Source organism: Phalacrocorax aristotelis, chromosome 13 (assembly GCF_949628215.1).
Source record: "Phalacrocorax aristotelis chromosome 13, bGulAri2.1, whole genome shotgun sequence".
In the NCBI taxonomy this organism is placed as follows: domain Eukaryota; kingdom Metazoa; phylum Chordata; class Aves; order Suliformes; family Phalacrocoracidae; genus Phalacrocorax; species Phalacrocorax aristotelis.
This window is the reverse complement of record NC_134288.1, coordinates 17,840,260-17,865,560: the sequence shown is the minus strand read 5'-3', so window position 1 is coordinate 17,865,560 and position 25,301 is coordinate 17,840,260. Positions and strand designations below refer to the sequence as shown.

The 25,301-nt window shown below is 42.5% G+C and overlaps 2 protein-coding genes across 7 annotated transcripts in view; one reads left to right on the top strand and one right to left on the bottom strand.

The window, feature by feature from the left end:
* PEDS1 (plasmanylethanolamine desaturase 1) overlaps positions 1–6,177 on the bottom strand; it is a 198,899-nt gene extending 192,722 nt beyond the window's left edge. The window contains exon 1 of the mRNA XM_075109035.1: positions 5,999–6,177. The gene's annotated coding sequence lies outside the window, so the exon portion shown is untranslated. The remainder of the gene's footprint in view (positions 1–5,998) is intronic.
* The window catches only part of PTPN1 (protein tyrosine phosphatase non-receptor type 1), a 45,491-nt gene continuing 26,283 nt past the window's right edge, over positions 6,094–25,301 (top strand). For 3 of the 6 annotated variants that reach the window (XR_012663048.1, XM_075109028.1, XM_075109027.1), the window contains exon 1: positions 6,240–6,421. Coding sequence is in view for 2 of the 6 variants with exons in the window: in XM_075109028.1 (XP_074965129.1) it covers positions 6,260–6,421 (162 nt within the window). In the remaining 4 variants the exon portion in view is untranslated. Of the gene's footprint in view, positions 6,203–6,239; positions 6,422–8,958; positions 9,215–20,892; positions 20,993–25,301 lie in introns of those variants that run through there. The other 3 variants (XM_075109029.1, XM_075109032.1, XM_075109031.1) reach the window with 3 other exon arrangements.

Here is a 25,301-nt window from a genome sequence, read left to right as displayed (position 1 = left end):
CCTGTGAGGCCACCTCGGCACCCCGCCTGAAGTGAGGCCAAGCCCCGACACTCCTGCTCTCTAGCTGATGGGGCACCCAAGGGTCTGGCAGACCAGGCTACTCCCATGGTGGCCCCCTTTCCCAGCCATCCGTGAAGACGCCAATCCTCTCTGCAGGATCGGATACTGAAGCCTGTGAACCCACGGGCCATCCTCCACAGCTGCACTCTTCTTCTTCCTCCGAGGTCTGCATCTGTCATCTAAGATGCTTCGCTGCAGCGGGACTTCAGTGATGCTGTCGCATTTAGGGTTTAAGGCCATCTCTCATCATCTCAATACTGAAGCGCTTCAGAGCAAGGATTTTTTACATCTGTGTATCAGATCAATCACAGAATCATTAAGGTTGGAAAAGACCTCTAGGATCATCAAGTCCAACTGTTAAACCAACACTACCATGTCTCCTAAACCATGCCCTGAAGTGCCACGTCTACATGTCTCTTAAATACGCCCAGGGATGGTGACTCCCTCACCTCTCTGGGCAGCCTGTTCCAATGCCTGACCTCTCTTGCAGTGAAGACATTTCCCCTAATATCCAATCTAAACCTCCCCTGATGCAGCTTGAAGCAGTATCCTCTCATCCTATCGCTTGCTACTCGGGTGAAGAGACCAACACCCATGTCGCTACAACCTCCTTTCAGGTAGTTGCAGAGAGCGATAAGGTCTCCCCTCAGCCTCCTCTTCCCCAGGCTAAACACCCCCAGCTCCCTCAGTTGCTCCTCATAAGACCTGCTCTCCAGACCCTTCCCCAGCTCTGTTGCCCTGTTCGTTGCTCCTCCTTCTGTTGCACACTGACAAACTACAGTTTGGGCTCTCACAGTCTTGTACTCCCACTATCCAGTTTATCCCCTCTTTAGCACAAAGTCCAGCCTCTAGAGTGTCATCTGTTCTCGTCAGGAGACAAGGTGAAGTGGAGCACTTACTTCACCCAGAAGAGAACTCACAGGAGGGGTTACTCCACAACAAAGGGGTGCCACCTCTCCTAACACGTTTTGGAAAGAAGCTGTCCTCATTAAAAAGATGTCAAGCATCTCACTCAACTAGAGCTCAACTAGAGCTCTCACTAGACGTATAGACATATATCCATTAATACCTTTTATAATCCTATTCTCATCCCTTGATCTGAAGGAGCTGTTAGGAAATAACTTGAAGCATCTTTGCTTCTAAATGCAAAAGATGTTGGTCACTGCAGAAACAGATACTCATCCTGCTTCCTGGGCTTTCAGAAAGAGCAAAATTCTAATTAGCTCGCATATGACTTGCACATCACGGAGAGCTTCACTGTCCATCAAGCCAGATAATTTTAGGATCCTCCACCCTTTTCTCATTCAGTACTGCAGGATAAGGACACCAGCAGGAACTCCAGAAGAAATGCTACCCTCTCCCCACCATCCTACCCTGTATAGTTTTCTCAGAATTTAGCAACAACCAACTATGCAAGCACTTGTCAGCTTTTTTTTTTTAATGGAGATCCATTGATTAATTCAACTTTTCTATTGGCACTCTCCGACATTTTTGGTAGGGGTTTATTTCAGTATCCTCTTCCTCCCAAATGCATGTTCTTTTCTCTTGGTGTAAAGAGACAGGCATCAGGAAAGCCAGATACAAGACAATCATTCCTTTGACTTGAGAAGGATAGAGAGGATACAGGGTTACAAGTCAGCCTGAAGCCTGATGCACCAATTCTACCCCTGTTCGAGACACAGTCACTTCATTGCATCCTCTCCGGTAAGTTGTGAAAGGCCTCTGACACAGCACCCCGTTACAGTGTCCCTGTGCAGTGCCTCATACAATATGAATCCTTTGCTAGATCACAAGGTCTTCCAGGTCACCAGCCTGAAATCTGAGTCTAAAATTCTCTACCTGAACCCTTAGCATGGACAAAACTCCCTCAGTTTTGACACAATTGCCTACATCAGCTTTTCTTTTTAGTCTAAGCCCCCAGCTCACAAACAGGTTCTCCACACTTCCGCTCCTTGAGAAACCTGCTCCTGGAGACATACTCAAAGCACCAGCAGGCCACATTCTGAAAACAAAGAAAGGAGCTGTGGATGGGAATCACCTTTCAGATAACACCTCAGAGGTTAGACCTCTCACCACACCGGGATGTGGCACACCTGCGTGCAACTCTTGCCTCTGCTGAGGGACACGCACCTTTCACATCTCAGCAGTGCCTTAACCATGAGGTCACAGAGTCCAGTGTGGAGACCCTTCAGCCTCCCCTATGTATGTGAAACTGGTTTGCACAGACACTCACCACCAGCAGGACCAGAATCTGACTGTCCTTTCTGAGGAGTTCTAAGACTTGGCCTAGAGCAATTTGGTCCTTAACCCATATTCATTACAGCATTTTCTATTAAAAAAGTGATCTGGTTTGTGTATCTCACTCCCAAAGGCAGCTCAGATCTGTGAATTCGGAGATACGTACTTTCCTGAACCCTTGGCTGAGATGCCTCAGACTCTCGGAAGTATATGAACTAAAATATTTAATAGTTTCCTATTTCTGCTACTCCCTGTTGTAGTCTCTCATCCTGTCTCCACTAAGCATGCTCTCTTTTGTAAGTTCCACTCTTAACCCTTACCTCTTCAAGGAGCTTTACAGTTAGGGGAGCCTGAATACTGATTTGTGCATGTAACCTTAGTATTAAAAAATTACAGGCTAATGTACATTTTTACCAAAGAAATCATACCAAGTTTGAATATACCGGGCTTGATCCTGACCTTGTATACAGTAAAATAAATCAAGAATAATTTTATCACATTAAAACTGATGCTAACATGAGAACAAAATCAGAAGCAAAAGCCTATTTACACCGTATGACAATGTCCAATTGCGCTGGATTTTGCTCATGAGCTTACAGGTACTTCAGAGTAACCCAGGTGTAACATGTGAATCGTTAGAGCCTTGTGCGATGCTGTATTAGCAACAGGAAAATCAAGACAGAACGAACTTTCCACGTTAACAATCCTGAATGCTTAATTCCAACAAAGGAGAAAGCCAGAACAAGGAACAGCTGAGATGTAACACCAAAAGGCCATACTAGAGGATCCACACCTGAGCTCTGTTTCACACGAGATTATATTTCTGCTAAATAGAGATGCAAATATGTATAGTGCAATAGCATTAAGGGTGTTGAATGTAAATGACAAGCTTCCCAGCGTACACTGGAGATGCAGCCTGCTAGAACTGGCTTAACGTAACTATAATGTTGTATTCAGAAATCAACTGGTGAGGGAACAACATGTATCGTATTTGCAGACCCTTTAATGGAGATTTATGACATTGGCTGCTTTAAACTAGGTCATCTCAAAATGCTGAATATTGTTAGCAGAAAGGCAAATTAAATACTTCAACATGATTAGACTGAATAAGTCTTTTTATGGGTTTCAAATGAATTAAAGAGAACAGAGTTAGTTTCATTGTTCTACTGATGTTCATTTTTGAACTCAAGGCCAGGCTGCTCCACATGGCTTTGTTGGTAGCTAGAGCTAGAGCCTAGTTTATATTAGAGGACAAATAAAAATTAGTACAAGCCCCTACAACGGTTACAAAGGAAAAGGTGGGGTGCTCTCCCCTACTCAGACGGAGGAATCCCAGAATTCTCACCTTCAGAATGCACATGAGTTCCACAAAGTGGCCTGCATGCCCTTTACGGTGCTGTAGCAGCACAAGGTGCCAAAGAGATGAAGCTCATTATTTGACATGAACTATTACCTACCGCATATTGTGAGGGTCTCGGGTTTTAGCTATGGACGTCACTGCATGTACTATTGCTGAAATTGTGTGTGAAAACGAGGCCAAAAGAATGCAATGGCATATGCAATAATCAGCTGCGCTGTCCTGAAACAGGATCCTCTCACAATGTGCATCGCTGCTGCAAATGGTTTCTTGCTTCTTTTATATAGGCATATATAGGTAGAAGCAAGTACCTGTAACATAGTCTGTCCCCTCCAAAATTTCCCATTATTTAATGAAATCATCCACTGAACCAGAACGACACATTTTAAAATGTTACTGGCCACATATATTGCAACCATGATAGAGATTTATGAAGAAATGTCGGTATACTGGCAGTTTTCACAATCTCCTCTGGGTTAGTCTGTGAAATCTTCAGCTGGATATCACTTGTGCCAGGCAATATGAGTTTTTGTCATTCAAGGCAACTACTTCTGTGACAACAGTACACACTTAGCAGAATATATTGCCGATGAATCATTCACTGAAGAACTTGTACTGATTTTATTATGCCCATTCAGGTGACCTAAGCATAAAAGAGTATATGCTATCTTCCTTTGTAAAATGCTTATGCACTGCAGTATTTCAGCTGCATTTAGCTGTGGCATCACAAGCTTTGACCTCTTCTAGGTAGGATCAGGTTTACACCTGCGTGGGACATGGCCAGCCATAGGAACTGCTCTTGGGTGACATTATAAAGACTCATCTCCCAGTATGGAATCCCTGAAACACAGCAAGGCTCCCTGCGCACGTTCGTAATTCGTGACCCTGAAATAACAGCGAAAGGGGGAAAGCAGCAATGTTGTTAAACTGGCCTTTATGTCCCCATGTCCAGTACATTAAAAATTCACCACCTGGACTCGAGATAAGGATACCGCCTCAGAGCAGCCAGACTGGGAGGGAAGATGCAGTCCCCCATCCATTGCTTTTAGAAATATGGAAGCAGGTCCCAATAGGCGGAAACCCTTTCACTCATGGGACTAACACTGCATGTGCCTAGCTCCAAAAATCAGGTCAAGGGAAAGCCCATGCAGTAAGAAAGGAAAAAAATCTTTTTAATACCATCTGCTAATGCCTCTGTGCTACACGCAGCAGCTGACTAGAGAAAAATGTTTCATTGTTTACCTAGGTTAAGTCATTTATCTTATTAAGACGCTTTCCACAGCTTGCCTTTACTGTGGGTGTCACTATTTACCCTCCCCCAAAATTCTGGGCCCCCCAGCTCACATCTCTGACTAGTCCTCCCTTCTCTGAGAGCATCCATTTGCACTTAAGTAGCCCATTAAGCGAGTCTCGAACAGGGTGGCATTCTGGGGCTGAAAGGGAGCCTCTTCCAAAGCCTGCACGGTGAACGATCAGGAAAGGCAATGGAAGAAGCTTCCTCTAGCAGGAACAGTTATGTGGTGCAAGGGCTGCAGCTAAGCCACGAAATACTTCTGCCTTCCGTGACACTGATACATCTTGCCCGTTGAGAACCCTGCCGCTCTCGCTGCCTTCAACCCATGCAGTGCTTCGGGTGTTTGTAATCAAATTCACTCATGAAAAACGTCGATCCTACAAACCCAGCCTCGCCACCTTATTTTGGGTGAGTGTCCGTGCTACGGGTACACCAAGCCTGCACCAGCCCTCAGAAGCAGCAGTATGCTCTGAAAGCCCAGGAAAGCGCGATCTAACAAACAGAAGCTGGCTGACACGAGGAGTAAAATTCCTCGCTTTGGAAACAAAGTGCGCTCTAGCATGGGATAACTATGTCCGTCTGTTTGGAACGTCTGCTACTGAAGCTCAGGAGGAAAGACGTTGGCTCTCTGACATGAAATATGTACGCTGAAACTTCACTTGGCATTGCCTTACGAGAAGGGCCATAGGACCATAGCACCCTGGCAGTAGTGGCCGTCTCCGAGCAGCGACCGAGCGCTGAGGAGATGCTCGGGCTCCGTCTGGAGCTCGGCACGTCACACCTTCCTTTAAAACAAAGCGTAAGGGACAACCGGCAAGTACGATCCAGTGTGCAGCCCGTGCTCGAGCGAGCGGGCCGATGTCCCGCTCTGCCAGGCCCGGCGCCCGCCGCCGCAGCTCCGCCCGCCCCGCCGCCCCTCGCCGCGCTCGGGGAAGAGCCTCCGACCCTCCCGCCGCGGCGCTCGGAGCGCGCCCGCCTGGGGCCGGGGAGCCTCCCCCGGCCGGGCCCCGCTGCGGGGCGCAGGCCGGGCCCCGCCGGGGCCGCCCTACCTGTCACGGCGGCGGGCGGGCGGGCGGGCGAGCGGCGGCTGAGGGGAGGCGAAGGGAGGCGCACGCGGCCCGCCCCGCCGGCCGGGCCGCCTCAGGGGGGCGGCGGGAGCGCGCTCGCGGCCCCGCCACACGGCGCTCGCGCGCCGCCGCTCCCGCCGCCCCGCGAGCCCCGCGGCCGCCCCGGACGTCGCGTCGCCGGGGCGGGTGCGTAGTTCCGGCGGGAGCGAGGCGGGAGCGAGGAGGGAGGGAGGGAGGGGTGAGATGCAGAGCGGGCAGCTGCGGCCTCGGCAGCAGCGGGAGCCGGAGCGGTGGGCGGCGCTGGGCGGGCAGGCCGGCCAGGCCGGGCGCGGCGGCCCCGCCATGGAGATCGAGAAGGAGTTTCACCGGCTCGACCAGGCCGCCAGTTGGGCCGCCATCTACCAGGTGAGGGGTGGCCGCCCGGCCCGCCTCTGCCGCCGGCCCCGATGCGGAGCCGAGCGGAGAGGGGCAGCGCCCCGGCCCTCACCCGCGCCCCGCCGTCCCGCGGCGTGTGTGTGTGTGTGGGCTGCGAGGGCAACGCCGCTCTCCGCTTCCCTTCGCCCCGGTCTCGCTCCCCGCCCGCCGCTCCGGTCTGTCCCCTTCTCCCCCGCCCGGCGCTGGGGGCATGGGGAGGCCCCGCTCTCCCCCCGCGGGGCTGAGCCCCTCGCCGTCTCCTCCGCGGGCTCGCGTGGGCGGGCAGCGCCGGGCGGACCCTCTGCGCGGCGGGGCGGGGGTCTCCTGCCGCCCTCCCATGCCTCTGCGGGCCTGCCCGGGGCGGCAGCTCCGGGGAGCTCCCTGCGGGCAGCACCCCCGGAGCAGGACCTGGGCGGTAGTCCCCATCCCCCCCCACCGGGGCAGCACCCCCCGGGGCAGCACCCCGGCACCCCCCGGGGCAGCACCCCTGCTCTGCGGGGCGAGCCTAGAAGGAGTTTTCTCTGCAAGGTCCTTCCACCATGCTCTTGTTCTTGCTTCAGGTTCCACTGGGAGCTAGGTGTGGAGATAAATTCTCACTAACCTTTTGAAACTGCCCCTTCCTAACCTTGGGGGAGCAAATCTGAGTGTTGGATTTGTCTTTTTTTTTTTTTTTTCTCCAGAAAAACAGCGATGGGCAGCATTACATTGCACCTAGCCTCTCAGTCACTTTAATAATAGAACAGAGCCTGAAAACAACCTGTTAATAATACTTGTACAATTATCTGGGACCATTTTTTTATTATTTCGTTTACTGCCTTTAGATTTTTTTGGGGACGTTTTAACAAAGCCGTGTGGCAAACGTGAATGCCTGTAAGAATATTTGCTGACTGGATCCAGCTTCATGCGTATGAGCAACAGGAATTTGGGATTTTCTGCTTAAAAAGTTCTTTGTGCATTTGTCCAAAATGAAGTTTAAGAGAAGATGAAGCACATGAATGGTTGGGCGGATGTGTTAGGTCAGATCAGGCAGCATTACTGTAAAAGCCATTTGAATGTTTAAGCTGGTGTATTACATAAACTAATGAGTTTTAAGTTCGTGTTTGCAACACAGAAGTTGGGCTTTGCTTCCCTTTCACCATGATTTTCTCTGGCAACAGATATTTAAAAGAAGGAGTGGTGTTTTATAAAAGTGAAATAAATGAACTCCAGTTTCAGAATCACGGCAGGCAAGTTTTAAAAGTAGTAGCTTGCATGATGAACATCTCCCATTGTTCTGCAGTTAGAGAATAAGCATGAAATCTTGAGCATGCTTTTCAGAAGGTCCATTTTTTTGTTAGAGTTATTTCATTTCCTGCAGAGTTTCGGTGCTTGCTAACTATCAGTTGAAAGTCATGTGCATATATGACGTTATGTTTTTGCTAAACTGTTCGTGACAATTTGGTATCTTGCAGGCTTAGCGCTCAGGAAATTATTTTGAGTAATATAGCTCTGCAATGGAGGTGGTGGTATATTTCTATGGGTACAATTTAATTACAGAAGCAAAATGTATAAGAGTGAGGGACTGTGGCATATTTTCAATGTGGGATCAGAATTCAGTGATATTTTTGTCCTGCTTTCTTTGAATGATGTGACTCAGTAGCCTGCTCAGACTGTGGCACAGCATGAGGTTTGATTGAGGACTAAAATTCACCTTAAAAAAAAAACCAACCCAAAAAACCCCAACACTAAAGTGATTCTTTGATTTGCATCCAACTATTGACAAGCACAAAAGGTGGGATTTTTGCTTGGTGGGTTTTTTTTCCGTAAGATTGATTAGTAAGCGTGTCCATCTATGTCATGTAACTCAGTTTCCCAACTGCATCCTGCTTTTAAATATCAGCTTTTGAAAATGACATCTTGGCAGATCATGTACATCTGGAAGAACAATGTGCTTCACTGTAATCCGTGCTTTTGATGTCTGAGCTGTGACATTAACAATGCAGTCTTCCTACAAATACCAGTCTTTGCCTGAAGAATGGAGTAAGTAGAACAATGTACGTTATTGGTGCAGACAAAAAGTCTTCCCCCAAGTTAATTGTACCACAGGCTTCTAGTAGCTAGGTGTTATGATTGTGACTGCTAAAATCCAAAAATGTTTACCAGTATTCTGAGTGAAGCAAAATGCAGTTTATCAACAGTCACTTCCTCTTGTTTCTTGGTTAAATCTATTATCTAGAGGTACAGGACCGCACGGCATCTAGGGGAGGAATTAGGAATCCTACAGGGAGGTGAAGCTAATTGGAAAGATGGCTACAGACACATGTCTGGGTGCCATGTGACTTCAAAGGGTTAAAATTGTCCAAGCTTTTTTTTGTTTTGTTTTGGACAAGGGGAAGCTATGTTCAGCTGTGATAATAGTGCAGTCGTGAAAGAATAAAATTTAGATTGGTTTTTTTAAGTGTAAATAATCACAGGATGGAGGCAAAAACATCAAAATGAAGACCTTGCGTAGGTGATTTTGTGACACTCATGTCTTGGGCGTGCACATGTGGTGGAACTGTTCTCTGCTGTAGCTGGACAGAACAGGACGAACACAGATCAAGTTCTCTGTGTTTTGTTGGGTTTGTTGGTTGTTTTTTTTTGTTTTTTAAATACCCAGTACTGTCCCTTACTTTCATCTAGATTTACTTGCTACGAGAACTATGAACCAGGAGATCCTGTAGAGGCTGTTCAGAGACCCAACAGATAAAAAGGACTGGTCTGGTTCTGGCCGTTCCTTGTATTGTAGACAAACATACTGAGAAGGTAACTAATAAAATGAGATGTGATCTAAGCGTAAGAAATGCCCACTCAAATTGTGCTCTTCCATAAAACAGTAAGGTAAAGGAAAGTGGACAGCAGATTAAATGTGAGCTTTGCAATGTGAGACTGTGGTAAAGGTATGCAACAGAAAACAAATGCTTACGGGTAAGTGAATGATCGCACCCTGCATAAGTATCATTAGAAGTATCAATAGGAATGAAAAGCATCCGCTCGGGAGATGTCACAACAAAAAAGCAATAGCCCAAAGCTAAGAAAAGCACAGCTTAGGCTTGCTGTTAGAGCAGGGGAGAAACAGATACAGATATTTGTCCAGAATATCAAAGGAACATTGACTTTTCATTTGCTCACAGAGAGTGCGATGTCAGGCTTTGGTAGTAATTTTATTTGCAGAAGTCTTTCAGGGTTTTATGAGGTCTTTTAGTTTCTAACTTCTTACACACGGTGATAGAATGAGATGTTATCTTAAAAACACAACCCTCAAATACAGGCAGAGTTGCTTCTCGTGTTTATATAAACAATATATGTTGACTTGAGCATGTTGGCCAATGATACGAACTTTGATGTGCTTATCAGTACCAGTAAAGATGCCTCTGAATTATTTGCTGATCTACCATTCAGCTAGGGGTCCCTTCGAGTATGGATGGAGGCAGAGCTGATGCTTGGTTTTACAGAAATGTCTGTGGGGACAGCTCATACAGAGTTTTCCATGTGAAGGTAGCAAAATTAAACTAAAATGTGCACTCTTTTTTCTGATTTGTATAGTCAGTAGACTATAAAATAAGAAAGAACTGGGTATAGGCTGGATTTTCAAATAAGTTTGGAAGTGAGTACACTGAAAACAGAGCTAACTGCTGACGCATGTGCTCTGGAAAGCTAGAGTGTAGTTAGTTTGGTTTGAGGCCTGTAAGAGGCACATAACTGTTCTGTGTTTATTAATTTTTGAGGCCATTTTAAACTAATAATAAGAGTGTTACTTTTTTTTCCAAACCTCTCTAAGCTAAACTGAAGTACTACAAATTGTGAAAGTTAGTAAGCTTTACCCAGATGATGGGAGGAATATAGAAAGTTATCGTGGACATTTTGGATATCTCTGTCGAGAGAAAAGGCACGGGAAGTTTTTCGAGTGTTCACTGCCTCTGGTAAAATATTTGTAGAAGATGTAGATAGATTTTCATGTTGAAAGTAAACTGTGAAATGGTTGACCCTGTAGACTTCTGATAGTGTGGTTGTGTTGTGTATTTAAAGTAAATGAACAGGAAGTTCGACTAGTGTTTTCGGTTTATGAGCTGCAGTGAGAGTTCAGACTTCGTGCTGCTGCAGTCTGTGAGCATCTGGGTTACTGTCCTGCTCTGGTGCTAAAACCCTTTAAACTTCTTTGCAGCAGATAGATCGTGGCATGAGCATGACTTATTATAAATGCATCTTTGGGCTTTATTCTGCCAGTTCTTACTACTTGGAAATGCAGGTCTCTGCATGCATGTCTTGCCACTGCTTAATTCATGCCGTGTTGATTCATTCAAGGCTTAGCTTAATTGGCTCTGGTTATGGAAAACTAGTTGCGAACTGATAGTTGCAGGGAGTCTCTTTTTTCCTTTAATACAGCTACAGGTATCCCATGTTTACCAGTGCTACACAGCCACTGAGTCGTGGTGGACGTGTGGGAGAGGCTAACAGTGCTGAAGTAGCTAAGTCTCTGTGGCTTGCAAAGTCAATATCCTCTCCAGAGTAAACCAGAGTTTACTTTCAGTTGCAAGTGATAGTATGTTTTGTGCTACTGAGAATGTTTTGGGGCACTCTGCTGCATTGATTAGTTATACTACTAACTTTTTCAGATCCAGGTCAGTTGTGCCTGCTGATGGCAAACGTGAGGTTGTGCAGGTCCCGTTATAGGCAGCTACGGAGCCACTCAGTTTTGCTTGTTTTTCAGAGTTTAAAATCGAAGTACTTAATCCAAATCTTCTGTGATAGCATTGCTGTAAGTAGAACACTGAGAAATGGAGCCCGTTATGGCTTACTGGTAAGGGAATATCATTTGCTAAAAATCCAGAAATCATACAGTGTGCAGACAGTACTACACCTGCTTCTGAGCACCTTTGGAAGGTTTTTATGGTTTCAGTGTGTACTTCCACACGTTACTTATTCCTTTTTCTTTTGTCTGCTGTAAGGGTACATATATAAAAGGAAAATGACAGTTAAGGAGAATGCAGTGTTGGCCACAAGCCAAATGATGTTACATTTAAATAGAAATAGCCCTTGTAAGTAGAGAATAAAATGTGGTAGTGGTAGACCAAGTATCTTTGAAACTAAAATAACTTTCTAAATATTCTGGGTAGCTTTGAATTAACAATTAATCCTATAGTTAACTAGATATTAAAATGAAATCTTTTCTTGTAATACTTGCTCTGCAAATGGCCTTTCTCCAAGGGTTCTTTTTAGCTGAGACTTTCTAAGCTGTCGTTTACACTGAAATATCACAGCTACTTTCTTGTAAACATATGAATTCTCAGGTTTTAGGTCGGAGTCACTAGCACAACTACATAATCTATTTGGGCTGTGACTTTAGCCTCATTAAATATCTGAGGATACTAACTGATTCCTTCAAATTCAGAATTCATGTATGATTCGAAGTGGACATCTTTTAGTTAGAAGAAAATGGAGGAGGAAAGAGTTTACAAACAAAAAAAAAAAAAGGAAAAGAAAAACTATAAGAAGGGGTAAAAGCTTGAAGTCATGCTACTGCCTGTACTCAGTGAATGTGAGAACTGGGTGGGTTGTTTCAGTCACCAGATAATGCCACTGAATTTGTTTTCCCCTAGCCAAATAAACTAGTTTTTCTTTAGTCTCCCCATATGTAAAATGGGATTTCTATTCAGTAAGGTGTTACAGAGCTTTTTTGTTTCGTTGTTTTTTTTAACATGAAATTACTTTCATGCCTTTTGTAACACAGAAGGGAAGGAACCAAAAACATGCACACAGTATCAGTATTCTGTTACTAATAATATTAACTAATTTTCTAGTAGGGTTTTGGGTTTTGTGTGTTTGGTTTTTTTAAGTACCTGTAAATTAGGTTAGCACCGTGTGACAAAAAGCTCAGCTCCTGTAACGCTTCAGGCAATTCAACATCACAGGAGGATTTTCGCCTGTGGCCATAGTCTGTCTTGTAATTTTGTTCCCCTCTGCAGTGGAAGGGATAAACGCTCTGCACAGAGTGAAAGTTTTTCAAAACACGAGTCGGAGGCATATCACCAACAAATGGCTAAATACTTGAAAATTGAATATTATGCCTTAAACCTAACAAATTAACGAAACAAACTAAAAACCCCCAGCCCCTTAGCTGGAGAGGTTGGTTAGAATGTTCCTGAGTGTAGGATTTCATATCTAAGTTTGCTTAGTTCTGCTTATTTCTGTAATACTGATTTGGAAAAAGGTTAGTATAAACTGAGATACAAAACAAACATTAGAGGATTGCCCAAGGTTTTTTATCATCTTCAGCGCTGATCTGAAGTGCTGTCAGTGTTCAGACATTTTTACAGAATTACATAGATTTAAAACTTTATTTTTAAAATATTAGACTAGAACGTTTGAATCTGCACCTCTGAAAAGTGTGTACAGCATCACTGTCAGAGGAAAGCAGCCCCAGTGAACAATGTATTTTTTTCCTAAAAGAAGCAAGTTTATGAAAGTGTAGAAACAGATTCTCTGCAATGTTCAGAATTAGTAATATAAACTTGATCTGGTCTGTAAGCTTTGATGTTTGCAGCACTTACCACTGAGATTTTTAAAAAATTTCTTATTTATTTTTTTTTTAGTCAGTCATTGGTCAACTTGTTTCATGTTGATTTGCACAAGAAACATTTTTTTGTTTATCTTTCTGGTGCCAGTAGACATGCCCTTGCTGGTTTGGCTGGGAGGGGCACTATGATACAGCATCAAAATGCCTTTGTGTGTTGCACTTTGTAGATCATGTAGTACAAATGCCAATTCATTTTCTACCAAACCCTGTGAATTTAGATGCACTTTTTCTCTCACCCACGCGAAACACAGCTAAGATTCAACAGCTTGCCTGTCATATTGTACTAAGAAAAAGTGATAAAAGTGATTCTTGGAAATTCATGTGATTCTGCTAATAGCGATAGCTGATCTACTTTCAAATTGGGTTTGTGCTTCTTACATTTAAGAAAACAGGTTCGTAGGACAGCAGTGAGAGATTTGATGTCCTTCTTGGGAAGGAAAATGAGCTAGCATAATATGAAACTGTTGGAAAGGTTTTGAATTAAGTTTTCTATTTCTGTTTCTGTAGATTCTGTTTCCATATGCACCTTGCACAGTATTTTATCCTAGAATGTGCACTGATAAACACATTATTTCCATGAATTATTGTTTTTGCATCAGTAAGTAGTGGAGTAACAAGTCGGTAAAGGGCAACTACTTGTGGAAGCAGCATACATATAGCCAACTTACTTGAGAGATCTGTGTTTTTAACTGTTGTAGCTAAAGTCTATATTTTTCAACTCAAAATATTTACCAACACTAAGTCAGATGTGATTCCTCCAAATTGTGTGTGTGTTGGTTTTTTTGTTTGTTGTTTTTTTGGGTTTTTTGGTGGCTTTTGTTTTTAACATATACTCTCTTGCTCTCATACCTGTCCATGTTGGCATGATAATTATAGTTTTAAGCAGAATTTTTTTGGTATCACTGATACTGAACACCTACCGTATTTAGTTGCTGATTTGTCCACCTCTGGAATGAGAAAAATATTTAGACAGTCCTGCTTCCTAGTTGGGCGTATCTTTCATGAAAGAAAGTAGAGAGATAAAGAAACCTTTCCACTGAATCTCACATTAATCTCATACTCGATTTACTTGAGTAGCATGCTGATATGTTAATGGCCTGTTTCAGAGGCCCATTTCCATTGTTAGGGGCTGAAAGTGGATTTCTACTCTGTACATAGGACATCTGTGTAAGGATTGAGGCCTTTAATAGTTCCGTAGTTGTCTTAGCTCTTGGTTGTTGTGGCTGCTTTGGGAACATGTGGTTCAAGAGGTAAAAAGTCGCCTCCAGCGCTGAGGGTGAAGAGGACAATGCTGAGGAAGATCTACTCGTCTCTCTGACTGTTAAGAGATTGTTGGATCAGATGTGAATTGTGTGGTGCAGTCTTTTTCTTGTACTTAGAAGAAGGTTAAAACAGTTTCTATGTAAGTAGAAATAGGAAATAAAGCAACAACAAAGCAAGTCCTGCATTCTGCCGGTGTATGCACTTACCGAAAAGCTTCCATGGGTATGGGTGGTGAGTGTGGAGCTATGCAGATCTTGCTGCAGGCAGAGGGCAAACCATCCCCTCTGGGAAGAAGGCTCACTATGCTTTTTGGACTAGAATAATTGCATGTTAAAAATGCTACTACGTAGCAGTATTTTGACCTTAAGGTAGCTGTTCTGCTTATGATCTTTCAGGTGGTTTTTATTCTATCTCAAGTTCCCAGAATTTTATGCTCCTCCTGTGAAGTGCTTGATTCATCAAGTACTCGATGCTGCGAGCCGTTCTACAAAAGACGCTCTGTTTCTCAGATTCTTTATATTTATTTGGAACAAGAACAAGTGGTCTACACATAAAGAGGAATGTTCTCATAACCTTCTTCCCTTGTTCACATTTGAATGAGAATTGCTTATTTTTGTCATTTCTAATTCCACAGTAACAGGTTACAGTAGAATAAACAGTGTGACCTTTTAATGTGATCACGGGAAGTAAAATGTGAAATCTATTTTAAAAATGCATCTTTAACTACGGAAGAGTATACTTCCTTTTTCTGACAGGAAAAATAACCCATACTAGTTCAGAAGATCTCGATTCCATTATAATGTGTAGGGCCTATTTTTTCCACTGTCTTCTGTACAGTCATTGCAGCTGCTTGAAGTAGGACTGAACCTCTGCCATTCTAGTGCAGCATTGTATGTCCTTGCTCTGCGTTGTGCAGGCAGAAATGGCTAAAGGTGGCGCCTACTGGAAAAACAGAACTCTTGACACGAGCAAGAGGTTTTAGTAAGAGGAACTTCTTCTGGAAAGAAGGAGAGGATGGGTCATTGGGGCAAGAACTGGAAAAATACTACATGCTTATTAAACAGCCAAAATACATATACACACATTCTAGAAATTTCTGAATATTTCTAGAAATGCAAGAAAACTGGGGGGAGTTTTAACTGGCAAAGAACAGGGGAGCTGACAGCTACCCAACTCTAGAAAATGTTTTTGTTTATTCCCTTTACAGTTTAATTAAATTGGAAAGCAACATTGTCACTTGTTTCCTAAACTTCTGACAAGGGAGAGCTTTCCCATGAAATCGCAGCTGCTACCTAGGCCTGTGAAGTGCCTGGCCATGTCTGTAAGATGACAGGAACAAGAATCTTGTTTCAACTTGTAGAATATTTTCATTCCCAGTACTGATATCTTCTCAGAATTGGCCCAAAGTGTCTCATGACCAGAGCAGATCTGCCCTTGTACTGTTTCAAAACTGGTTTGGTAGATAGGTGAAGGACAAGGGGTGTTGTGAACCAACAAACCCATCCTTTTTATCCTTGTGTATTACAGCATTAGCTGTGGTCGAATTGGTAGTGTACTGAAGGATGCCATATTGAGTGGGGGCAGTTGGTTGGTTGATTCGCCAGTGAGCAGTATTACACAGATGGCTCATTAATCATTTCCCCTTAGATAGCAATGGCTTTCAGTTCCTTTCCAACAATCACTCTGATAACTGACACCTACTAACAGACAGCTAAACCATGACAGGCCGTGTGGCAGGCTGGCTGTGGCTGCTAGAGGCAAGCAGAGGTGGGTGGCTGTGGCTTGGGGAAAGAGGGTCTAAGCAGCCTGAGGTTCAAAACTCTGAGGTGGTCCCTGTCCTCTCTGGAGGCAGGCTCAGGAATAGGGCTGTTTTGGGGGGGTACCCCAGGTTCTGGAGCTAGTTTGTTCTGTGTCCATCAGACTCATCTTGTTTTCAGTAGAGGTGAAAGACTGGAACAGGAGGTTGAAAAATATGTAAAATCTTTACAGCTGCTAAGTTCCTGGATTTATTAGCCGGCATGAGAGCATTAGTAGAGAGGTCTAATCTTACAAGTCTTTTTAAAGCTTTTCAAGAAGCAAGCAGAGCAGAAAGACTTCATGGGAACTACTGACTTATGCCTTATTTCTCATTGATTTGTTGTTTATAATTTGTGTCAAGCTTACCATTCAGAACCTCCTTTAGGAAGGAGCGAATCCGTTAGGCTAGGTTTTACTTGATTGCCGTATACACCCCAGCGTACATGCTACTCTTCTGCCGTCTGTCAGTCACAGAAAATTCCACATTTGCTGTCATGTCTGCAAAGCTCTCTACCACATGCAGCGGGGATTTTGGGTGGAAAAACTGTTACGTGCTTATTATCTTTTTAAGAGCAGCTAAATAAGTTAATATGGCTACCTAGTTAGGAGCAAGCACTCAAACATTCATTGTTTTCATGTAAAACGTCTACATCTTTAGGGTTTTCTTGTATGAAAGTCTTTGCTAGCAACGTGTTCTCCATATAAAACTCTCTATTCGCAAAATTCTATCTTGGAACCCTTAGAGAAAAATAATCCAATCTTCTAGTAAAAATGCTTTGTTCTCAGCACTGTTTATGTACGAGGAGGCACCTGTGTGTGATTCTAAGAGTTGGTCACCTTTATTTGTGGATCGGTGCTCAGAAGCCTCCAGTGTAACGGTCTTTTGTGGGGCAGGGGAAGCAAAAGGGATGTGATGGGGGGAAGGGTTTCTTAAAGATGTTTGGAAGTTACTGCATTTTATAGGATGGGTGGGTTGGTTTTGTTTTTTTCCCCGTAAGCGTTCCAGATACGCACTAAGACTGCAAATGCGGGTTTGAGATAGCCACCGAATTATACAGCATGTTTAGTCAGGACTGATAACTGGCTCTGGCTGACAGGAGGTGGGATGTGACGAGCAAGAGTCTGGTGGAGCTGCGGGCTGTGGTGCGCTAGGTACAGCGCTGTGTCTGGGCGGCAAGAGAGGGGTGTAGGAAGCAATAGGAGTCGTGCATTTCCAGAGAGGATGCTGTCATTATAGAGATAGAAGTTGTGATAGTTGCTTGGCTTTGCTAAATCAATTGGCGTTCTCAGAGTGAATTATTTTAAACTAGCAGTATTAGCAGATGCATGAAGTGGCAAGATGCTTTATCTCATCAGATCCATGCAACTTACTTTCACTCACAAATCTGTTTCATTAGCGTGGGGAGGATTAAATAGTCCTTTGAAGGCCTAGCTCCTCGAGTTTTGCAGTCTTTTTCATGTACTGGAGCACAGAGTGCTAATCTGTCCTGCGTTAGGATGTCTGTGAAACTTTATCTTAATTATGTGATGTGCCTGTTTAACACTGACATTTGTTTTTTAAACTCTGAATTGCTTTCAGATGGGGAGAAGACAACCTGCACAGCTGGAGGTGAAAGCTCTCTCACTGCAGTGACAGTTAAAACAATCTGTACTAACACAAGACTGGTTCTGCCAGTGTTTTAAAGTACTGCTTTGCAACTTGGAGAAATAATAAAATACAGAATAAATTTTAGCATTTAAGGTATGGCTGCTTTTGGTTTAAGGGAGGGGTTGTATCTTTCCACAGGAAGTTCTCGGGCTTGTTGGCCATAGGTAGATTTTTGTACGTGTTGCCTTTTCTGAAGAGATACTTTTATTCACCTTTACTCTGTGAGAACTAAATGCTAACACACACTAGAAACAGTGCCTATGATAAGTAAAATGCAGAATCGATATCCACTGTGACTAAAGACTTTATGCATTGTTATCTGTGTGTGAAGGGCAGCTAGTAAAGCAAAGTGCTTGGAAACCTGCCTCAGATCTAAGTAGCTTAACTTCTCTGAATGGCAGTTCATTAAACATTACACGTCTGCTGTCAGCATTGAAGGGTTAAGTTTCTCTTTCCAAAAAAGTATTGATTTTTCTCTTTTTTTTCTTAGAACAGTTTACTACTCTGGAAGTAGTTGCGTAAAACATGCAGCTTGAAGCGCAACTTCTTCTGTTAAAATGTAGAGCAGAGGCACCCACCCATTCTGTCCTGCGGCCACGTGAGGGCTGGACAGCCCGTCCCGTCCCCATCATCACCCAGCGTGCTTGTGTGTTTGTCACATGGCCTGTTCAGCCCTTGCGTGACCTGACAGTCATGTAGACAGGTAAACAGATGCGTAGGCTTGTGTTTGTGGGGACAGGGGAAATGGCATCCATGCTTGACTTGCTCCCAAAACTGTATTTGGTCCGTAGATTGCAAGCTGATTGTCTCAGGTGTAGAAAGCTGTAAGCTTTAATTTTAACCAGCTTAGCTTAGATTGGTTTCCTAAGCACATATTAGACAGTTGTGAGAAAACAGCAGTATCCTAATTCTGTTTTATCTAACATCTGTTTTCAGCAGTACTGTTTGTTCTCAGCAGGTTTTTGTGTGCATTGCAGTAGCTTGGCAACCTGTAGGTTACACCATTCAATGAATTCAGCATGCTTTTAATCATCACTAAAATTTTCCTTTCCAAATTTGAATATTATAAGTACAGGGAAGTGGGTGTCTGTGATTATAACAGCAACAGCCATGCTGAACAGATCCCAGCTGAAACAAGCTATTCATGTGAATTTGTGATCCAGTGTGCTTCTTCAAATTTCAGTCCAAAAGTCTTTCCTGAGATTAGTTTAAGAAAGGATACTTGTACCTTCTTTCTGGGAATGGTATTTAAGCAGTTACAGCTACTTAAAGTTCCCAAATACAGATTGGGGCAGTATGCTGAAAAACGTATCTACTAAAAGCGTGACTATTTGCAGGTTCTGTTGTAGCAGCAAAGTTCGAGTTTGCCCTTTCTCTGCACGCAGAGGCATGAACGTGGCTTGTGCAATCCTGTTAATTGCCCATTCTCTTTAAACTTGAATCTCAGTATGTTAGAAATGGTAAAAAGCTTTTGGTAATAGCGTAAGGAGTATGCTTGGGCAGTTCCATTGCCTGTGTTCTCACTAATGGCCAACAGAGTGAAGCTTCTGTGTGCCCTAGATTAGACCTTGCTGGGATTTTGTGTTTTACCCTAATTTGCAGGGAAGAAACGGAACACAGGAGGGAAACCCACTTACATTATGGAGCTGGTACCTGTTGTAACATATGGTTCATGATTTTGAATGAACACGGGTTCTTGATACTAAATAAATCTAGTAATCCCCCTCACACTTTTAACTTAAAAATTTAATTTCAAGGAAGCCAGTAAAACAACGTGTGGTACAAACATCTTCAAAGAAGTGAAGTTTACCACTAAAGAAGATGTAGTTATCTCTTCCTTTTTTTTTTTTTTTTTTAATAGGTAATGCAGAGTTCACGACTTCCTACTTAACAATTCCTGCCACTTCCTTTCTTGTGTGTTTTAGTCCTTCCTCTACATACGAGCTCATAACTTCAGGAATTTTGATGGAATTAGTAGCAAGTTGGAAATATGGCTGTTGCCTGTCCCATAGTATTCTAAAGACAAAAATAATACTGACATGGTCTGAACACGTGCCACATCATAGTCATGATGTGACTTTATTCCCTTAACATTTGCAAATATATTAGAAGGTTTTATTTAGCTTTTAGATTATTGGAGTACCCAAAGTGAATGAAACAACTTATGCAGAGTGACACCCCTTAGCCATGAGAGAAAAAAAAATTGCTTTAAACTCTGACTGCAAAGTAAAGTAACTCAAAGTGTTTCAAAATAATGAGCAGAGTTTACTTGTGTTAGAACTGGGTCCTTTCTTTTTCATGTTATTGGTATTGCTTTGCTTGTTCTTCTAAAGGTTTAACACAGATTTTCGTGTTACGGTAGTTTTTCATAGTTGTTTCTAGAAAAAGTAGATTTTAAAATATGTTTTCACCAATAGAAACATATTTTAAGAAATTAATCTCTTACCTTTCCTGTTTATAAAAATGCTAATAAAATAACTGACATAATACATGTAAACCAAAAGTGTGATGGCTCAAATATGATATTTTGTGAACACCAATTTTAAACGCGCTGTGGTAATGCATGCGCTCCTCATCTTTCATTTTTCATCACTGGTATACCTGTTCTTGCAGAGTAAGAATCTGATACATGTAGAGCCACCTATGTTTTAGTTTTAAATTCATATTCAAGCATGTTCAGCATTGGCTTGCCACTGCTGCTGCATGTAGTGTCAATGACGTTTTGACAGCTGGTGGGACGGTCAGCATTTTGAAAGTCTCACCTATGTAATGTAACATATTCAGAAGATTATGTAGCAAAAACTTGGGCTTTGTGGCCAAGATACAGTATTAAATGTACAGTTTGGCTAACAAAATACCTTTGTCTAATGCATTTCTTCCATCATCTGAACAAAAATGGCTCCAAAATACCAACCTCCAGGTCACTATTTCTAAAACAGAGAGGGCTCTCAGAAACCCTTCATGGCAGTTCTGGTGTGCTGTGTTTGAGAAGTGTGTCCGAGTCTGTCTGCTCCGTGCTTTTGCTGCTGAATAGATACAGGAGCAACACGAGCGCTTCTGTGCGTTGATTACTGAAACTAGAGTTCAGAGCTCTTTAAACAAGGAGTACATGTTCATAAGCAAGCAGCTATGAACTGGACCTTCTCTTTTCCTTTCAAGACAGGCTCTTCTGAATGCTCCAGGTAGAGAGGAGATTGCCTTTACCTTATCAAATAAGAATATATGCCTTTATAAATGAAAAATTACAGAAAAAATAGTGGTAAGTCTCAAAAGTCTGAATTGTCTGTTGCTGTTCATTTGATATGGTAACAGTATTGTGCTGTGAAGGCTACTTTAGTAGGTTTCTGAGAAGGAAATAACCTTTGGAACTCTCATAATATGCAAACTAATTAGAGGTTACAGTGAACACAGCTGTTTCTCCCAAGCTGACTAAGCTAGGAATTCAAATTGCTATTTTTAGCCAGCTTATGATGTCTCTAGTTCTCAATGGTACCCATGTTATTACTGTTAAAAATTATATTAATGTGTATTCATCACACTGACAAACTAGGCACAACAAACATTTTTTAGTGCAACCAGTCGGTTACTTTTTAAATGGTACAAACAGAGTAAATACACACAACAGAGCACTTCAGGTGGCATCGGGGCTGTGTTATGCTAAAATACTGTCTGTGACTTGTCTGAATTCAAACTGAAAGCTTCCCTGGAGGAAGAGGCATGAGCCCTGAAATGAAGTAATTGTTGTTTACATATAGTCTGTCTAGCATACATAATCCCTCTTTTCTTGCCCTCCAAGAAAGTTGCCTTTCTCCATTATACAAGAATTTCTTGCATACGGTTATTTGCATTCAGAATGCTTTTCTGTTGATTCTTGAGATATGATCATTGTACAGATCCTGTAAAAATTACTATAAACTCTATTCCAAAATCTAAAAATCATTGCAGGTAACTGCACCTCTGCAGACCATGAAATACTTGCACTAATAAACATTTCGAAAACAGTGCTGGTGGAGGTTACTTTGTGTAAAGTGTTTACAGTTCTATGAGATATTGTCAAGATTAACTTCAAAATTACATCCTGAACTATTTTCTTTTTTCTAATAAGCTTTATTTGGTACTTTCTGCAAAGATTACTGGATGAGCAAAAGCATTCCTCAAAATCTGTGTGTACTGAATAGACATACTTCACACATAAATTTGTTACTTTTTAAAAAAAACCCTTCAGTCTAATTTTAACATAACATGACAAGCTGGTGTCTAAAATGCTTTAACTGACTGTACTTTCTAAAGGCGTATGTAACTAGTTTAACTGAAGAATTAAGCCTTAGAAGAACTCTTTTAATTCCTATTTGCTTGTATTAGCACCAACAGCTTGCTTACTCTATCCTCTGAATTACAGTAAAGATCTGAGTTTAGTTTTAGTTAGTGATGCGTGTAGAAAATGATGCTTGCAAATTAATCCTGTTTTCACTTCTGTTTTTCATGATGCTAAGAGACTTTCAGACCAACTCAAATCAAGAAAATAAAAACTAGACAAACTCCAGAAGTTCTGATTCCTAAGTAATAATCCTTTTGTTTCTAGTTTCGTGTCATCAGGGAAAATAGGCCATTGACAATTAATCTAGAAGTGCTTTTGTATTTAGAAGGACTTCCTCACCAAAAACGTCAGGGAAGTGCATGGCTTCCAGGCCTGGCTCCCATGGCTCTGAACGATGTCTGCTTCCAACGACAATTCTTTTTCCTATAGCACTAATGATGGGGAAGGGGAGCTAATCTAAAACTTTCTTCCCTTGCCTCTAGGGGCCAGGGAAGACAAAAGCATTCCTACAAGAGCCTAAAAAAATTGCTCAGAGAAATAGCCTGCCTTCTGAAGGAAGAAATATATAGTCGTTCCAACACAGCTGTCAACCCAAGAGCATTACAGCGAAGTGGTTGGATTCCTAAAATGGTAGTGAGAAACATTGACTCCTAAGTTAGAAACCTAATGAGTTTGAGCATTGCGGATGAAAACTAATCTGCTTGGAGAACACGAGCAGCATTCATAATAGCAACCAAGAGGTGTCTTCTGACTGTCTTCAATGGGCGATGACTTCACTGGTGCATTAGCACTACTCCAGAGGGAGGGCACAGCTGGCTCTTCGGAGGAGATAGGGTAGATCAGAATCACTAGTCTAGCATAAGGGTTCCTTCTAATTGAAACCCTTAATGTTTTAGCAGTCCAAATTGACATGACTGCTTATTTTGGAATATAATACCAGCAACAACACCAACAAATCTCACATTAGGGCATCCAAAGGACTGTATCAGTGATGTGAAAAAAATGTATGATATTTTCTTTTGTAAGACCTAGAAGGATATTTTTGTAGCTTTAATTCTGTCAAGAACTTGCAAAGGATTATTTGTGTGCGTATTCTTACATACAGCCTATCTTTTCCCTTTGTATGCACATTCTAATGCCATGTTAACAGCATAACAAAAATGAATTGATGATAAATCTCAGAGTGTAGGAAGTCCCCTGCTTTCCTTATTACTCATTGCACTGACTGTGGTTTCTAGGAGGTATTGTAAGGTGCCAAGTCAAGTTGTTGACTTTGTAGAGCTTGATAAGTAAGTATGAGAAGAACTCTAGAGCTCTTTAAAAGCTCAGATTTTCTGTTTTCAGGGACATGTGTTTCTGTAAAACTTCTCTGACCCTGGTGAATTTTTTGCTTTTGATAAAATTGCCTCTGTTTGGCCATCTCTCATTCCAGCTAGTTTTTAATATTCATTCTGAGCACCCACCAAAACTTCTGAGGTCATCCATTTCCTGTTTTCAAGTAGTATTTCTAAACGGTCTGTGGTCTTCATTCCTGGTAACTGGATGACCACCACTTTAATGTAGATATCGCACCAAGAGAGGGAGAGAGAGATTAATGGGTTTTTCTGTTTGAGCTTCATCATCCGTCTACAACAGAAAGTAGTGCTGCAGAACAAACTGAAAACTGTAAAAAGCATGCTCCTATTTGCTGAATCCAGGGTTAAAAATCCTTGTCATCTTAGTCAGGGAACCCCGTGCCTTCCAGGGGATTGTTCTGGTGCTAAATGCATGGGTGTAAAATCAAACTCTGAAAAACAGAAGCTCTGTATTTCTTCTCTTTACCACTAGGAGACTGTTTAAGAAAACAACTTTTCTTTCTCCAAGTTGGTTTGGATTGCCTTGAGGATTAGAACTATAAAATACCCCAAAGCTTGGCAAATATTTTTTTATCCCTGCTGGATAGACAAAATGGCGGATTTAGGAGAGATGATGACTTTGTAGTAGATGGCAATTTTGCCCACATCACAAGTGTTGCTAAGGTCTTGTGTATTTTGTAGATACTTTACCTGTCCCTTAGGACCACTTCATGGCCTTACTGCAAACTAAAATCCCTCATACGTTGTGGATGCTACCTAGTTAGTTTCAATTAGGGAGAAAAGGGAAAGCTAATTAGTTGGTGAGGTTGTCTTCCCAGCTTATTTGTGGTTGGTGTTTTGGGAGTGCTGTATGAACACCCTGTTGTTTTCATTAAGACCCTTTCCCAGGACAAGCCCCTGGTTTAGTAGAGGGCGCATGCTCTGTGCTGCCAACTTGGCACTCTGGCTTCATGGCAAAATTGCCTTTCCCTGGGGGAGGGAACGTAGTACAGGTATCGTACCAGTTGAAAAGGCTGGGGAATCGCCCTTTGGAAGCTCCAATTTGTGTTACGCTTTCATGGGCAATTTCACAAACACATCAGGAAAGTGACTGAGAGCTTCTTGTATGGGCCATGTCGTGGAAGTGTACCGTGTGGTGGAACTGCAGCTTCTAAACTTGGAGCAGTGCCTTGCTAAAATGTTGTTCTAATGCTGCCTGTGTTTTTCACTGATAATTTCCACTTGTGGTGTGTGCTGGACAATTAGATCTCTCTCTCATATATGATACCTTAATTTGAGAATGACCTTGACAAAACTAAGATGACCTGGGAATTGCAGCCTGCCCTTTTCTCTGATAGTTCTGTTATTTTAAGGAGTTATTAATGAGCATATATCACTGCAGACAGGGAGTACTGGACTTGACTAGTCTTCTCTTAATGTGACTGATATCTTAAGATACCAGTTAGTAATCCGGATGTGTCTAGCTCATGTCATCTATGAAAGAATTAAAAATAATGCAGTGGTGGTTCTGCAGCGGTGTATGTTTAAACTGCTGCTAAGACAAATGCACACATGTTGGTATTTCTTTTAAAAAAAACCCTAACATTTGTAGTCTTACCTTGTTTCTTTAAAATATCTGTCCTGAGCAAAATGACTGTGGTGTTTGTCTATTAAGCAGCTGAAGTGCTGTGCTGTTTGTTTGGCTCTTAGTCAACATACTTTCCAGGAAAAGGTGAAAGGACACAAATACCACAGTCAAGTTTCGTTTGTAGTTCAGTGAATGTGAAGTATATGTTTTAATCTAAAATGAAGTCTCTTTTTTAAAAACTTAAATGGAGGGTTTGTAGAAAGGCTCAAACTTCAGCTCCTCAAATATGCAGGGCTGCTTGCTTTCAGACTTGGAAGGTGTGATATTA